At 44.3% G+C, this 16351-nt stretch overlaps 8 protein-coding genes across 8 annotated transcripts; 5 read left to right on the top strand and 3 right to left on the bottom strand.

Annotated features, from left to right (window-relative positions):
• The first annotated feature begins 62 nt into the window (after nucleotides 1-62).
• LOC108013288 (uncharacterized) lies at nucleotides 63-1035 on the top strand. Its single transcript, XM_017079059.4, has 2 exons — nucleotides 63-269; nucleotides 339-1035. Exons 1-2 carry the CDS (start codon nucleotides 203-205, stop codon nucleotides 950-952), a joined length of 681 nt encoding a protein of 226 aa, XP_016934548.2. The 5' UTR covers nucleotides 63-202; the 3' UTR covers nucleotides 953-1035.
• Nucleotides 944-2994, bottom strand: LOC108013284 (putative serine protease K12H4.7). The gene is made up of 4 exons (XM_017079057.4): nucleotides 2028-2994; nucleotides 1816-1954; nucleotides 1284-1755; nucleotides 944-1196 (listed from the first exon to the last, which is right to left on the bottom strand). Exons 1-4 carry the CDS (start codon nucleotides 2813-2815, stop codon nucleotides 1069-1071), a joined length of 1527 nt encoding a protein of 508 aa, XP_016934546.2. The 5' UTR covers nucleotides 2816-2994; the 3' UTR covers nucleotides 944-1068.
• A 280-nt stretch (nucleotides 2995-3274) lies between these two features.
• Nucleotides 3275-4272, top strand: Mis12. Its single transcript, XM_017078162.4, has 3 exons — nucleotides 3275-3440; nucleotides 3500-3792; nucleotides 3931-4272. Exons 1-3 carry the CDS (start codon nucleotides 3371-3373, stop codon nucleotides 4123-4125), a joined length of 558 nt encoding a protein of 185 aa, XP_016933651.2. The 5' UTR covers nucleotides 3275-3370; the 3' UTR covers nucleotides 4126-4272.
• Nucleotides 4273-4422: 150 nt separating this feature from the next.
• LOC108012553 (cilia- and flagella-associated protein 52) lies at nucleotides 4423-7032 on the top strand. The gene is made up of 5 exons (XM_017077965.4): nucleotides 4423-4933; nucleotides 4996-5700; nucleotides 5757-5986; nucleotides 6044-6260; nucleotides 6313-7032. Exons 1-5 carry the CDS (start codon nucleotides 4509-4511, stop codon nucleotides 6962-6964), a joined length of 2229 nt encoding a protein of 742 aa, XP_016933454.2. The 5' UTR covers nucleotides 4423-4508; the 3' UTR covers nucleotides 6965-7032.
• Nucleotides 7033-7436: 404 nt separating this feature from the next.
• Nucleotides 7437-12880, top strand: sgl (UDP-glucose 6-dehydrogenase sgl). The gene is made up of 3 exons (XM_017079292.4): nucleotides 7437-7754; nucleotides 10356-10494; nucleotides 11077-12880. Exons 1-3 carry the CDS (start codon nucleotides 7605-7607, stop codon nucleotides 12216-12218), a joined length of 1431 nt encoding a protein of 476 aa, XP_016934781.1. The 5' UTR covers nucleotides 7437-7604; the 3' UTR covers nucleotides 12219-12880.
• Surf1 (surfeit locus protein 1) lies at nucleotides 12870-14060 on the bottom strand. Its single transcript, XM_017079293.4, has 4 exons — nucleotides 13812-14060; nucleotides 13624-13745; nucleotides 13371-13565; nucleotides 12870-13312 (listed from the first exon to the last, which is right to left on the bottom strand). The coding sequence occupies exons 1-4, from the start codon at nucleotides 14013-14015 to the stop codon at nucleotides 12931-12933; spliced, it is 903 nt and encodes a 300-aa protein (XP_016934782.2). The 5' UTR covers nucleotides 14016-14060; the 3' UTR covers nucleotides 12870-12930.
• Nucleotides 14061-14334: 274 nt separating this feature from the next.
• Uqcc1 (Ubiquinol-cytochrome c reductase complex assembly factor 1) lies at nucleotides 14335-15501 on the top strand. The gene is made up of 4 exons (XM_017077895.4): nucleotides 14335-14491; nucleotides 14605-14793; nucleotides 14854-15105; nucleotides 15173-15501. The coding sequence occupies exons 1-4, from the start codon at nucleotides 14435-14437 to the stop codon at nucleotides 15452-15454; spliced, it is 780 nt and encodes a 259-aa protein (XP_016933384.2). The 5' UTR covers nucleotides 14335-14434; the 3' UTR covers nucleotides 15455-15501.
• On the bottom strand, nucleotides 15457-16315 carry LOC108012487 (transcription factor Adf-1). Its single transcript, XM_017077896.4, has 2 exons — nucleotides 16067-16315; nucleotides 15457-16010 (listed from the first exon to the last, which is right to left on the bottom strand). Exons 1-2 carry the CDS (start codon nucleotides 16227-16229, stop codon nucleotides 15505-15507), a joined length of 669 nt encoding a protein of 222 aa, XP_016933385.2. The 5' UTR covers nucleotides 16230-16315; the 3' UTR covers nucleotides 15457-15504.
• Between the last annotated feature and the right edge of the window lie 36 nt (nucleotides 16316-16351).

Consider the following 16351-nt stretch of genomic DNA (forward strand, 5'->3'; position numbering starts at 1 on the left):
CATCAGTATCAAAAACCTGCAGGGCTGCCAACTTGCTCAGTGACAACTTACTCAATGCAACTCTGGCTGCCGATTGGCTAAAGTTGGCCTTTCCATTTTCTGCTCGAAGCCGTCAGACATTTTGGAATTAATTCGTTTGTTGAAATTTTCACTTGCTTCAGTGAGGAATTTTAAATCTGCATCCGCCACAAAAACTTGGAATATGATTCGCGCAACATTATTGTCCAAATGGAATAGATCAGTGGCGGGATCACTGATTACAACCTGGGGTAAGTTCAGAGCACGTGGATATTACTAGGAACATAAAAGAAAAATCCCCTTTTTTTTATAACGTGAAGATTACTCGACTTTAAAGCTGCTAAATGGCAGTGCAGTGCACGCACGTGCTGAGACTCTGAGCCCAATTCGCTGCTTCTCAGTTGATGGTGGCAATGAGGGCAAACCCAAGAACATGCCGCCTGGCTTTGTGGCTCCTGAGTCCCCCTCGTCCATCAATGCTGGCATCCTAGGAAGCAGCTCGTTGGGAAATAACCCTGAGAACACCACTGGGAAGGGCGTGACAATTTCTGAGGTACATTCGCCACCCGTTTCCATAGTCACCTCCGGCGGAAAATTGGGAAGAGCCGATCCCCTGGACACCAACTCCATTGTCCGCAGCCAGGGCACCGAAAAGGGATGCTCAAATGAGGATAAGAAGACCGAGGCCCAGAAGAAGGCAGCGGAGGCCAAGGAGGCGGCTGCCAAGCAGTTGCAGGACATCATGGCCAACATGCCCAGTAAGCAGCAGACAGAGAAATACTTCTTTCGCGTGGTGGCCTTCATCTATGACCTGACCTACCTCACCGGCACCTGGCTACTGAACTTTATCGAGCACAATGTTGTCCGAAATGCCTCGGTGCAGCACTACTGGAAGAGATTCCACGAGAAAATGGAACAGGCCAAGAAGGATTAACTCCCAGCGGAGCAAAAATATATATTATACAACTCAGCGAATTACAAAAAATAAAACAGATCGCTGACGAATCCAAAATTACACTTGACTGGGCTCAATTCTGCTTGCTTTGGGTTTCAGATTAGGGTTGAGGTGTAGCCTTCCAGAAGCTTGGCCAAGAACTTGGTGATCTTATTTCGAGCGGCCACCAGTTGGGGCGGATCGGTTTTCACAGGCTCGTACATATTTGCGCAGTGAGCAGTTCCTGAGGGGAAAAGATATTTATGTTATTTAATTAGGTATAGAATATCACAATGGGTAGTCATTGCAATGATAACACTTAGGAACGAACCTTCTATGTAAATCGTTGGAAGTGCAGAGTTTGGAGACTTCACCAATCCCAAAGCATGCCATGGATCAATGGAACCGTGCACATACAAAACATTTGTGGTATTCGGCCTCAGGGCGCCATAGTTATTGTTGGTACCGGACACCACCAGATCCAAGAACTTGGCGTCCATATTTTTAGAGAACACATCCATGCACTGGCGAATGAAGTACTCGACTCCAAACCGATCTCCAAAGATGTCTTCCTTGTTTTCGGAGGTCTGATAGAAGCCAAACTCATGGCAGGTTTGGTAGGTCCATTGTCTCGATCCCTTGGCAGTCTCCGAGTCCCAGGATACCTTCTTCATATCGGCTACCATCTTCTCGTATTTGTAGTCCAGACAGGTGGTGTTAGACTCCTTTAATAGCATGTCATTTACCAGGCCCAAACGGGTTACAGGTGGCCCTGCGGTGGTATTCAGCATTACATCGCAAATCTGAGGAAATTTCATATGTTGTTATATTATAAGGAAGTTATATAAAGGTTTTTGACGCACATCATCAATGGTTACGGTGGCGTGGGGGCTATTATCCTTGTTGTACTGAACCACTCCTGCAAAGTTGCTTGCCAGATTCTCAAAGAAACTGGCCATATCCAATTCGTTTTCAATAGAATCCTTGATAGGAGTGCAGGTCCTAAAAAGAAACATAAAATATAATTAATATGGATCTCTAAAGGGTCATAAAAACATCCCATCAGTATACTTACTTGAATTTCTCATCCAGACTGCGCTGACCAATCATATGCTTGAGAAGGATCTCCACCTGGGCAAAGCTGCGAGTCACAGCCTCAACACATTCGGGCTTATAGGAAGCTAGCGACGCTTTAACCACCTCGAAATACTCCCTGAAGTCCACCTTGGCCAACAGGGGACCACTAGAGCTGATAGATCCGTAGATGAGTTCAGGATACTTTTCCCTGACCCAGGCTGCCAGGGATCCCGGATAGGAGCCACCGAAAGCGATCCATTTCTGACCATCGGCCAGGTTGAACTTCACTTTCATGGCGGTCACAAAGCTGGCCAAATCCTCGAGAGCTTGCTCGGAACTCAGATAGTGCAGATTCTCGGTTGACAGATCGGCGGTGGGATGACTCTTGCCGTAGAAACGGTGCTCCAGCTGCAAACAGAGAGCTCCAAAGTGTTCGGCGTAATGGACCCAAGCTCCTTCCCTCATCCACTTGGCGGAGGCCTCTCCCTCGCCGCCAATCATCAGGAATATTGGTGCGGAGCTATCGTTGCGGTAGTAGTCGGCATTCACAAAATATCGCTGCTGCCAAGTGCGCGTATCGCTGCCCTTGAAGTGGTCCAACTTCTGCTCGAACCACAGGTCCTCGGATTCCAGGGATCTCTGGAGTGTTGGAATCTTGCTGGGCTCTCCAAGGAACCCATTACCCAGCCTTCCGCGTCGAAAACCAATCCCACAGATGGGCGCTATCAGTCCCAGGAGCAAGAGTCCCAGTCCCAGGGGCCTCGAAACGCCCCCAATGAAAAGCATATTTGTCTCCTTTGTTTGCTCGGGTCAAGTGGAATTTCCAGTAATTGCAGTGCACTATTGAATTAGATCGAATGCCTCCAACGCCGTTCAACTGTAAATAGCGACTGAAGAGTGGTGTGAGCTATTTATATAGACACCGTTATGTGTGTCGCACTTTTCTGATTATTCAGTTCTCGCTACATTATATTCGCAAAGCCGGCTAAAGCAAAACACCAAATATTAGGGGGATTCTTTTGATTTACATAGGTTAGCTTTAAATGAAATAACATTTGTTACTGTAATTTCTACCAAAAAATAACCCTTTAATTTTAAATATAATAATTACTAAAAAGTATTAGTTGTTTTTTATAATTACTTTTGTTTTTAAACTTTGTAGCTGGATATTTTATTTGTAGCTATATTTATTAGCTAGATTTGGCAGCTCTGCTGATGAGGTAGCATATTCTGGTTATCCAAGAACGGTAACACTAATTTGAAATTGCGCGATTTTTGTTTATCTTTTTGTCCGATTTTTAATTTAGTTTTTCCTAAATAATATAAATACGATCCCCCGATATGGACTTCAACAGTAGTACCTACGATCAGAAGTATTTCAACTTTACAGCGGCACAGCTTTCAGCAGAGCGTAAGTGTTATTTCCTTAGTTTCATGGATAGCGTCCTTAGTCCCCATTGTTTATAATAGGCGAACATATTGTGCAGGATATCATCAAGAAAGGCGCTGGAAGGATCATAGATAAGATAAAGACACCCGCAACAGCGGATTTATTGGAGGCCCAAAAGGAAACCGTAGAGCGTCGTTTCCTGGCATCCGCATCCAAAGGCCTAAAAGCCCTGAGGGAACTGGACAGCAAGGTGTTCCATGTTCCACCTCATGTACTGCTCCCAGAACACATGTTCTTCGAGAATCAGTTCACCAGCGAGGAGGAGGAGCAGAGGACAGCCAAACTAGAGGAGTTGAAGGCCAAATATCGAGAGGTAACTGTAATAGATCTAGAATCTAATGCTCAGAGTCGTAAACTATATAGATTTATCGAAAATATTGGTTAACTATTAGAATTATCAATGATTTTTTGTGATCATAGCCCTGTTTTACTTGAACCAACTACATTTCAGAACATGGCTATGCTGGCACACCTAAAAATCGAAGAGGAAAAATACGCCGCCATAGATGATCTCTGTCAGAAAGAGATTGAAATGCAGAATCGTGTCCAAAAGAACTGCTCCTCCCTCAATGTGAGCAAGCTGAAACAATATTGTACCCAAGTTCAACTTAAACAGTCAAACGAAGACTTGGTTAATTCAAAATAATATGTTACACCATTTTTTAGATATACCTGACGTCTAAAATACACTTAAATTCAAACCTAGTTTAACCTTACAACACAATTTTAAAAAGGTTTCTTAATTTCTGTTGTTAAATTAGTTTTAAATTTATTAACTGACTTTAAAATAAAATGTAAAAAAAATTATAAACATAATTTGGTAAAAATAATATTAAACTAAACCTAAAATTCGATCTTCGCTAGCAACGGCAACCCAGCAACGGTCGCTGTTTAAAGTTTCAAATGCCTTGTTTTTAAACAGAAAACAACCCGTCTTAAAACCTTCAAAGCACTTGGCATAAAATCCAACATAAACTTCCTTATATGTTACATATCCAAAAATATATTTTGCTATAATCCTGTAATAAAATGGGAGATTCCCAAGACACCTGCAGGCAACTGCTTCCGCGCGCGATCTTCGGGATAAACGGAAAAGTGGAGAACGGAGTGCGCCAGCATCCAGTAACCGGATCCATTATATTCGCACTTGGCAATAAAATAGGCATTGCTGACTACAAGAAGAACACGCAGGAGTTTGTGGCCGGACATACGAATACAATATCATGTCTGGATCTCAGCAAGAGTGGGAAGTACATGGCCTCGGGCCAGATAAACCACATGGGATTCCGCGGTTATGTCATCATCTGGGACTACGACCAGCGAAAGGAGATCTCGCGCCATGATCTTCACAAGGTTTCGGTTCAGGCCATATGCTTCACAGCCGAGGATCGCTGTGTGGTGTCGATTGGAGGCGTGGATGATGGTTCCGTAATCGTCTTTGACATGGAGGCATTGTGGGTGACTACATCTTTAAGGAATAATATACCAAAACTAATGATTTGTATCGCTGTTCTAGCTCTCCCATCTGCCAAACACCGGCTTCGAGGGCTATATCCGGAAATGCCCTGACAGTCCGACCGATGCACAACAATCCTTACTTTTTTGTGACCGCCGGGGACCGCCATTTGCGTTTGTGGAGCATCCTTCGCGAGGAGAAGAAATTGTACGTTCAGGATGTCCTAATGGCCAGCAAGACACGAGTTTTCTATTGTGCCCGCATCGATAAGACTGATGAGTTTGCCTATCTCGGCACTGGAACTGGTGATATCGTGAAGATCGTTCTGAACTGTTGCGATCGCGATCATGTGAGCAAGCAAGGATCCACCAGCTGCATCCTGGGAGCCTTTGGCACCCACAATCCTCGAAAGCCAACTGGCAGGGACTGTAATCGCTATGTGAATGGAGTACGGGCTTTGTACGTCCTAGAAGAAGGACGTTTACTAATTGGAGCTGGAAATGGTGATATAGAGCTAGTGGAGGAGCGAACCGATGTACCGCTGATTAACTTTAGGGATTATCCGGGTCCTACTTGGCCATATCTGCGCACCCTGAAGAAGACCCATGTTTCAGGGAGGATCTCATCTTTTGTTCGATCGAAACCAGAATTGTTCTACATCTGCACGGACACCAACGAGATTTATGGACTAAATATTAAGACTTGGGTGCTCAAGTTGCTGCGAACATGTCACACCAAGTCGGTCTACTGCATCACGTTCCCCAAGTGAGTTAAAAGGATTATCATATTCTTCAAATATATTTTAATTGTTAATTTTTAAGGAACTACTCTGGTGTTTTTGCCACCTCCGGCAAAGAGTGCATCCGTATTTGGTCTTCTGGTCGCAAACAGGAGTTGCTTCGCATCATGGTATATAACTTTAACTGCGCTTGTGTTCGTTTCACCCATGATGGCACCAGTATTGTTTCCGTGTGGAATGATGGAATCATTCGGGCCTTCACTCCTATTACAGGAAGGCTTATCTACGCTATCCCCAATGCGCACAACAAGGGTGAATATCTAGGAATTACTTTTAATATGTTGTATTCATAATCTTATTTAATAACAGGATGCAGTGCTTTGGCCGTGGCCTCCACGGGTCGTTTAATTGTTACTGGCGGCATTGAGGGACAAGTGAGGGTGTGGAAGATCGATCCTTACCGCCAGGATCTACTGGGCGTTCTGAAGGATCACTCAGGGCCAATTACCTCGTTGGACATTAATTATCTTGACACTGAAGTGATCTCGGCGTGCACCGATGGCTCCTGTGTGATCTGGGATATAAAGTGAGTTAAGGAAAGTCACTCTACTTACTATATTATAACCAATTCTTGACAGACGCATGACCCGCAAGCAAGTGGTAACTGCCAACACGCAGTTCATGTCCGCTTCCTATTTCCCAACTGGAGTCCAGGTAATAACCTGCGGTTCGGACGGCAGGATCATCTACTGGATGGTGTACAACGGAGCCTTGATCAGGGAGCTGACTGCCTCAAAGAAGTCCTCGGTTAACTGCCTGGCCATCAACGAAACTGGGGATTACTTCATCAGCGTGGGCAGCGATCTGCAGGTTAAGCTCTGGGACTACAACAGTGGCGCTGTGGTGGGCTTGGGTTCGGAGCACGCCTCCTCCGTGATCAGTTGCGCCTATAGTCCTTGCATGACCATGTTTGTCACTGGAAGCACCGACGGATCGCTCATCATTTGGGATGTTCCACGAGACTTCTGGGGCAGACCCAATCCACCGGATGCAACCAAGTACTCGCTGCCCAAGACGTCGTCAAAGACCAGAATGAGTGAGGTGCCGGCTAGAGTAAATTCCGGCACAAACCTGAAGACTCCAAAGGGCGAGAACATTGACGGGCTGCTGAAGGCCACGCCCAAGGACGATCTCTGCTGCGTGGAGTGTCCGCCTTGCGCCAAAAAGGAGGCCAAGGTCCCCGATTCCTACGCCGAATGTGGAATCGTTCCGGATGTGAGGAAGTGCTGAGCTTTGTTCGTTTAAGTTTGCTTCAAGTCGTGAAATAAATGTAGTTTCTTTCTGTCAGCTGGATATAAGTCTTACCAGGATTATTTTTTTTAAAACTTTCTGTTTAAAAAGATTTAATATTTATCTTGCAAGGTTAAGAAATTTAAAAAGTAAGATTACAATTTTAAGTCTATATTTTTTAACCATAAAAGTTCCAAATTTTGGTACAGAATTAATACTTTAATTAAGAAAAAATTTTGAAAACTGGAAAGCCATAAGGAAATACATTCCTAAATTTAAGAATAAGTTTGAAAACTGGTAAACCATAATGAAATCTAAAGCTGATTTTTGAATAACTTTTTAAATTCAGAACGGTAACTGCGAGAGTATGACCGTTTCGGGAAATGGTATATTGGCGCGAATCGCGCGGCGGTCACACGGCGTTACTATTGGCTGGTTTTTTTTTGTTTAATTTGGGCGGTAGTAGTTTTTGTTGTTTTCCGCCGCCGCGCAAAGTCAGATTCCTCGGACCGCTCGACTGAAAAGCACGCGACTCGACAGCCGCCGGAAAAGGGAAAATCGTAAAGGGACGGAGCGGAAGGAAAAGCCGAACAGCAACAGCAAAACAAAACAGACGAGGAAAAGCGGTGCAATCGGAATCATGAAGGTCTGCTGCATTGGCGCTGGATATGTCGGGGGTCCGACCTGTGCGGTGATGGCGCTCAAGTGCTCCGACATCGTGATAACCCTGGTGGACAAGAGCTCCGAGCGGATTGCCCAGTGGAATTCGGATAAATTGCCCATTTACGAGGTTGGTTTTTTCGACTCGTGTTTGTATGTACATAGGAAGTGCTTCCCATTAGTATGTGTTTTGTGTGTGCCCGTGGAAAAGAGAGGGGGCTACTTGTAGTGCTCAGTGTGTGTGTGTGTGTGCTCACGCCTTGGCCTTGCAATTCTTTTATTTTTTGAGGGTTTCCACCAATCCTAAACAAACAAAACATCAATCAATCCCGAGATCCATCGAGAAGAACCCAAAACGTCGATGACCGCTCATGCCCAAGTCGGTGGGCACCCCTCCCCCCTCTCGAAAAGAAACCAGTTCCCATGCAGACAGAAAATGCGAGATCTATTCAGAGATTTATAGACTAGTACCACGTCAGAGGATTCGATTACCATCTAGGGAACTTTTTTTAAATTTTAAAATCAAATATATGTGGAAAAAATATTTATTTTTATGTATCCTATAGATCTTAAAATGTTAAATTTTTTTGTTTGTTTTTTAAATAGGCTAAAGTGTAAATTACTATTAGAATAATCAAGTTATTTGCATTATTGTTTTTTGATGCTATGATGCTATGAGTCAGCTCATTTAAATATCGCTTACTAAAGCATTTTAAGAAGAACCATAAAGATTAAATCAGTGAGTAGTTCTAGAATACTTCGAAAAAAAATTAATAAGCATTTTAAATTTAGCAAAAGTATATAATATAAGGTTTTTGGAAATGTATGTACTGTATGTACATTCAACATTTTACTAAAACTTAAAAATTTCGGGTAACAACGCAATAATTTCTCTCTCTGTAGTCAGTCTTCACTTGAACATCAGTGCGTGTTTGGCATTTTACTAGACAGTCAGGTGCTTAACGCACTTGGCCCACAACAAGGTCAATGGTCAGTCCTCGTGTTACGGCCATTAGTCATTCAAAACAAACTATAAAAGCTCGCAGAGGCAAATGATTGCTGAAATATGATTCGAGACGGAAAACAAGCGTGGGAATCGATTTTACTTTCCAGACTGCGTGACCATAATGCCCGCCAGGCCTCGATTCCAGATACTAAATGCGCCACGAAGCCATAAGGTGTAAGCGGATTGCCGGCGAAGGCAGATTTCCACACGTCACAAAGTATTTCTCCTCTTCCATTGTTACTGGCGCATTTCCGTCCTGGCTTCCGCCTGCCCCCATTCCTCACTAAGTATCTCTTATCGGGTCTGCGCCAAAACAGAGTCTCGGTTCGAGATAAGCTCGCTGGGCAGGGGCTCTGTGTTTTAGCGGGCGAACATTAGTTGGAAATTGTCCAATTACCCACGTTCTGGGCAAACACACAGTATCTCTGGGGAAAAAACGCGAAAAAAATATATACAATCAGCCAAACACAGTAAAACCACCGCTATCAGTCTGAATTTTGGTTATAGAGGCTTTGCTTTGTACAAAATATTTTCGGATTTTTTAAATCTTTACTATTAATGATGCACTACTATTTAGGAATTCTAAATATTCTAATTTCTTAAACCCAATACTAAGAATGGATGTATTTTATATCATATTAAAGATTTCTATTTGTCGCAACCAGAACTTTAACTAATTGAAACCAGCAAGTTAAAAGTACCCCTTTAAGATTGGTTTCACTTATATAAGCTGCACAGTAAGAGATACTATTTATATGCAAACAAAAGCGATGGGCAAAAACACGTCATTAAGTGCACTTGTACCCACAGAGGCTGTCTGGCCAGCATTCCATTCTTCTTATTGATATTCACTTACCAAGATTGCATCACAACCAGCCAACATCATGTCCATAATTTGCAATTTGCTGGAAATATCAATGCGGCCTTGTAATCAACATCCTCTTTTTTAGCATTTGCACTATTGGCTATTGACATCTAACATTTCCTACTCGGTGTACTCATTAATGATTTCTTCATTTTTAAGTACAACGCAGTAATTTATCAGTCGTAGACAGGAAAGCGGCACGGGCCGTATATTTTTAGAAACTGTTCTTAATATCTCTTTTTTGACGTTCTCTTTCCCCTGTTGTTTAATCAAATTCAAAGATACATAGATCAGCATTTGTTTTTATGGCGAAATCTTATCTCATACAAAAACCCAAGAAGAAAGACAGTTATTAACACCTGCCTCCGAGAAATCCATATAAATACGTATGCAAATTAGACTCAGCGCACAAAACGAGTTCAATGAACATTCAAATCGTATCAGAAACGGAAATAAGTCTGGCCGAATGCGTTGAATGAGAGGGGAGTAAGGAATTCGTGTGAATATTGCATAAGCGTGGGTAGTCATGGGAAGACCCCTGTCCTATAATTTATAAATTAATCACTAAACGTTTAAAAGTGGACCACTTAAAGCGCTATTTCAGCACGTAAACAGAGCCATAGCGGGGTTAATTTTAAGATAGCTTTCGTAGGAAACGCAATCGGATAAGGTCCACGTACAAAGAACGTAAAGAAGGGTATAATCTTATCGGCCGACGAAGTGGGAACGTCACCAGCTGCTTTGGGAGTGGGTCGTGATTGGCATTACAATAATAAAAGTAGAAAACTAGGCCAACGCCAAGAACTTGTAGAATAATTTGTAAAAATATTTTAACGAGGTATGTCTGCTCTTTTTTTCAGCCGGGTCTGGATGAGGTGGTGAAGAAGTGCCGCAATGTGAACCTCTTCTTCTCCACGGACATCGAGACGGCCATCAAGGAGGCGGACCTCATCTTCATCTCGGTGAACACGCCCACAAAAACCTGCGGCAACGGCAAGGGTAAGTGCTCATTATGCAAATATTAGCAAGTCCGAAGGAGTGAACATCGGTAATGAAAGTCTAGCTAAGTGTTGGAATATTTTAGTGCCTAGAGTTGTTGTCATATTATGGCTTAAACATGTTGATCATAAAAGCTGGCTTTACAAACTGGCCAATAAAAATGTTGGGCGTGACACAAAGCAGAAGCCTGCCAGCAAATAAGTCATAGTTAGCACCTGGTTAATTGTTGTTAGCATTGAAATACTACCTTTTATTTTCATGCTTAGTAAAGTATTATAAAATTTATTTTGATCTTACCAAAAAAATGGAGTAGAATAATATAAAACTTTATTGCTATTTCTAGGAAAAATATTTTGAAGTGGAAATTTAATTAAAAATTGTTTGCCAATCATAGATTACTTGGATTCAAATTAATTAAAAAATCATTCTACTCGAGCTTTAATTAGATTCTCCCACTAATAACAAGATTAATAAATTGAGACTTCAAATAAGTCTTTAGGACCTATATAAAAGGATTTCTTTCTGTTGATCCTGAGTTGTAATACTTAATATCACTTACTAATCGCTTTCTATTATCTCCAGGTCGAGCGGCGGACCTCAAGTACGTGGAGAGTGCAGCCCGAATGATCGCCGAGATCGCGCAGTCCAACAAGATCGTGGTGGAGAAGAGTACGGTGCCCGTGCGGGCGGCGGAAAGCATCATGCACATACTCCGGGCGAACCAAAAGCCCGGCATCCACTACGACATTCTGTCCAATCCAGAGTTCCTGGCCGAGGGCACTGCCATCAACGACCTTCTGAATGCGGATCGCGTGCTGATCGGTGGCGAAGAGACGCCAGAGGGTCACCAGGCGGTGGAGAAGCTGTCGTGGATCTACGAGCACTGGATTCCCAAGCAGAACATCCTCACCACCAACACGTGGAGCAGTGAACTGTCCAAACTGGCGGCAAATGCCTTTCTGGCCCAACGCATCTCGAGCATTAATTCGCTGTCGGCAGTGTGTGAAGCCACTGGAGCCGATGTCTCCGAGGTGGCGAGAGCCGTGGGTCTGGATTCCCGCATCGGTTCCAAGTTCCTGCAAGCCTCTGTGGGCTTTGGTGGCAGCTGCTTCCAGAAGGACATCCTCAACCTGATCTACATCTGCGAGAACCTTAATCTGCCGGAGGTGGCCGCCTACTGGCAGCAGGTGATCGACATGAACGAGTACCAAAAGAGGCGATTCTCGCAAAAGATCATCGAAAGTTTGTTCAACACGGTGTCGGACAAGAGGATAGCCATCTTGGGCTTTGCCTTCAAGAAGAACACGGGGGATACCCGCGAAACAGCGGCCATAACCGTATGCCAAACTCTTCTGGAGGAAGGCGCCGCGCTGGACATCTACGATCCGAAAGTGGAACCCGAGCAAATCATCGACGACCTCACGCATCCTAGTGTCACGGAATCGCCGGAGAAGGTCAAGAAGGCAGTGCAGATCCACAGTGATCCCTACAGTGCTGTTCGAGCCACCCATGCCTTAGTTATCTGTACGGAGTGGGATGAGTTTGTGGACCTGGACTTCAAGCGCATATACCAATCAATGATGAAGCCGGCCTACATCTTCGACGGCCGCAAGATCCTCGACCACGAGCGACTGCTGCAGATCGGCTTCCATGTCCAGACCATCGGCAAGAAGTACCAGCGAGCTGGTCTGCTCCGTTCCTGGGGCATTGTACCCCAGCTTTAGGTGCGGAGGGCGGCGGAGGTGGTGGCATTTACACTTAAAGTTGGCGAAATTTCCAGTATTTGCGAGACTAAATTGTAAATATCCGTATCTGTTTCTGTATCTGAGTGTGTTAGAGTGGGTCGATTTAGAGGATACAGAGTTGATCAGACATCAAAACTTTGACTATCAGTATGGCCCTGCTTATGTTAAAGTAGATAAAGTTTTTTATTTTTAAGAAATCAACTATCAATTGACTTGGTCATTTCCTATGAAGTAGAAAAATAATGTATTCTTTATATGAATTTTTAAAGAAAATAAGCTTTGAGTTACTAATCGGACATTTTAAACTTCTTTGTTGTACATAATTAGAAAACACAATGAAAATTATTAAGGTAAAATTTCGCCACTGAACTAATTGGCCAATCAATGAATTTAGGAATTTAAGATTAATCAATCTTGATCTTTTGAAGATTCCCTAATATCGACCCAGTCTAGCAATTGTGTTTTTAAATAGTTAAAGTATTCAGCTAGGCACTCCCGAAGCGGAAAACCCGAACCGTATTTGTATTCATATTCCTATTCCCCTGCCGATCCGCCACTCGAGGATCGGCAGTTGCAATATAAGCTCCAGCGGGACAATCCCCTCCTGCAGCGAGTCAATAAAAACCAGCATTTACACGAGAGCATGTAAATTTTATATAAATAACAAAACAGCATTTGATTGAATCACCTCTCAGAAGGGTATCCTCTTGACTATTTGCCTGTACCAGAGGAAGGAGGTGGCCGCCGATAAGCTGAACCAGGTGACCAGGTATGAGAGATGATCGTTGCGCAGGGTGACGCGGGTCTGGCCGCCAATGGGACCATTTTTGGCGGCCTGTGCATCGTAGACGGCATCTAGGAATATAGGAGCAGCTCCTGTGGAGGCACACATGCGTGCCAGATCGCGATACAGGTAGATACCGCCTTTGTGGTCAGGTGTAAACTGAGGACGGGCTTCTCCTTTCCTCACCACAGCGGTGAGCTCCACCTCCGCCGGCAGTTGACCCAAAGGACGTGTTTCTGGATCCACTTGCTTGCGGGACACCCATCCCCGATTAACGAGCACTATATCGCTGGAGGAAGTGGTAGATATATAAGGAATCCTAATGGTTTTCCTTAAAATGAACTTACTCTCTGTCTGCCAGCTGAAAGGGGGTCACTATCAGATAGCCATTGCCCGAATCCCTCTGCGAGAAGAGTCCTCCTTGCGTCTCCACACCATCCGGGCGTATGAGAGACCTTGGACCCATTCTCATCTCCTTTTCGTGAAGGAAACGTCCACGGATTTTGACCAGACGGTACTCCATTTGGGTTAGATCACTAAGACTGCAGGAAATAGAAGTTTTAGTAGGGGGAATAATACGAATTGGATCAGGGATCCTACTCTTCTGGTAAATCCACGGGAGCTGTGCTAAGCTGCTTGTTAAGATCCTTGATCAACTGCTCCTTCCAAATCTTGCGCTTTACTTGCCAGCAGCCCAAGCCAAAAGTGGTGGCGGGTATAAGCTGGGGATCGGGATTAACCATAAGTATTAGTTATTTATGTAGATAAGGGATTCGTTTTTAACCCACCAGCAGGAACCATCCCAATGGGGCAATCTTATCCTTGTCTTTCGCTGCCTTAGTGGGAATACTTGTGTTCCAGTCCACCGGCGATCGCTGTTGTGTCATCTTTCTGGTGATCAATTTCTGGGTATTCCTGCTGCTTGGGATGCGGCATACCGTCTGCATATTAAGGGCCACTAGCCGGCTCATTTGGGTTCCAAAACGCAGCATGTTTTGTGTTTTTTATCCTAACTTGCTAAATTTATTTATTTATTTACATTTCCAATTGGATTGGAAGTAAGACCGTTTCTTGCTGTTATGAAGGACCCAGCTAAAAATGCGGTCACACTAGGTCTCCTCTTTAACATTTTCTTAAATTTCTGAATTAAAAATAAATTTAAATTAGGCGGTAAAAGGTTTATTTCAATTAATTATAAATTTGTCACTAGAAAATAACATTTTCTTCATGTAAATTCCCTTAACAGTACTTTTTAACTAGATATGTTATTGCCAAGTTATTCAGTTAACAGTGCTAGCTTACCACCCGAGTTGGCAGCCCTGATGGGATCAGCTGTTTTGGACTGTTGTCGCGTGCAATTGGTTTTTTATTTTAACGAATTTGTTTTAGTGAATTTAGACCATTTTTTAAAATGCAGTGCACTCGTGCAGTTGCCAGGCTGGTCAGTGGCATCGCGAGAACACCATGGGTAGGATTCATCCCATTAAAACATTCCATTTATTGGCAAAACAACCGCTTGAATGCACCGCCTGCAACTCTTATATAAACGGGTGCACAATTTTTAAATTTTCCATTATTTAGGTGACACAACAGCCCTATAAACAGGCTCCAGCGATATTGGGTGTATTTGAGCAATCCTGTCGCTTGTGTTCATCCACCGGCGTGGTGGATAGTCCAAATAAAACCAAACCCGGCACTGGAACACCCACAGAAGGCGGAATTCTGAAGAGAGTGCTCACCAAAGTGGGCTTCACACCGAATACGAAGGCGGTATGGTTACTATTTTTGACTTAAATATGGTTCAAATTAATAAGAGTTATCCATTTTCAGCGCCTTAAGGTCACCAGTCATCTGTTGTACGAAAGTGTGGCCGATAAGATCAACTATGTGGCCTTCTTCCGCGACTTCAATCTGCCAAACACTTTCAACTCTTGGTTTTTGGTCACCGAACTGCACGTCTGGCTGCTGCTGATGCGCTCCATGGCCGAGGGTTCCGAAACGGGCGAGGACGGACGCTTCCTGCGGAACTGCATCGTGGAGGCCATGTGGGGAGATGTCAACACACGCGCGAAGAAACTGGGAGTAGGTTTTGATTTAGTAAATCTTACTAGAACAGAGCTTCCATAACTTTAACATCATCCCCAAACAGGCCCACAATCCCTCACGAACCCGTCAGCAGATTGAGACATTATCCGAGCAGTTCCAAGCGGCTCTCATCGCCTACGACGAGGGCATCATGTCCGACGATCGGGTCCTGGCCTGCGCTCTGTGGCGCCGCTTCTTCGAGATGAACTGCGATGACTATGCGCAGATTGAGCGGCTGGTAAAGTACGTGCGCCAGCAGGCCGCCATGCTGGACAGTTTGCCGCGCGATCAGTTCATTATAAAGCCCAAGGTGGCCTGGCTGGATCTGGACAAGTGCAAGGTGTAATCTAAGTTTTTTCTGTTTTTTAATAAAGTTGAGAGTATGTAAAGTAAGAGCTATATGGTTAGGTCCTCTACGGACTGATTACTCAAGGCACGCAGCTGGCACTTGAGCAGGAAAGCTGTTATCCTTCGCTCTGCCCGTTTTCGCTGGGGCTCCTTGAGCTGGGCCAGGACTTGGTCCATCTGGAGGAAACTGCTTCTGGGAGAGAGTATCTCCGCTGGTTCCTGTTCTTCGTAGATGATCTCCTCCTGAATGATCTGTTCACTGGGCTCCTCGATGACCTCCTCGATTATGAAGGTGCTGGACTGTTGAGGAACGTCTCCGTTTTCGTAGGTCTCCCACAGGAACTGCACAGGGGTCTCTTCCTGGATGGTCTCCTCCTGCTTGCCGGGGGAGTCCCTAGTCTTGGGTTTGCTTTTGTTTTTCGATGGCGGCTGGTTCTCAGCCAGAAAGCGAAGGCGCTCCAAGTACGGCCAGGTGGAGCCGCTGGTGTCCGCCCGGCGGAACTCTTTGCGAAACTGGTAGTGCAGGTTGTTCCAGCGCATCAAACAGAAGTCCACTGCAGATGATATTACTTAATATGAGTAAAAATAATGAATTTCTGGAATTAGTTACCATCACAACCCATCCTCTCGGCTATCCGCGCCCAAACGTCCGTCTTAGCCTTCATGGCATCGTAATTCGAGAGCCCGGACCTTTTGTAGAGCACCGGATTTGGTTCCACCAAATCTATCAGCTTGAAATCGAAGGGCCTGTTCTTCTTGTAGCTAGTGCGCATTGTTTAAAGTTTAAAAATAAAAACAAATGGCAAAAACATTAGAGATGAGTGCAGTCCCAAACGGTGAGTGACCATGTTTGAGGTATACCATCAACTCTAAAGTCGGCTAGCTTTTCGGAGAC

Source organism: Drosophila suzukii, chromosome 3 (genome assembly GCF_043229965.1).
Source record: "Drosophila suzukii chromosome 3, CBGP_Dsuzu_IsoJpt1.0, whole genome shotgun sequence".
Lineage (NCBI taxonomy): Eukaryota > Metazoa > Arthropoda > Insecta > Diptera > Drosophilidae > Drosophila > Drosophila suzukii.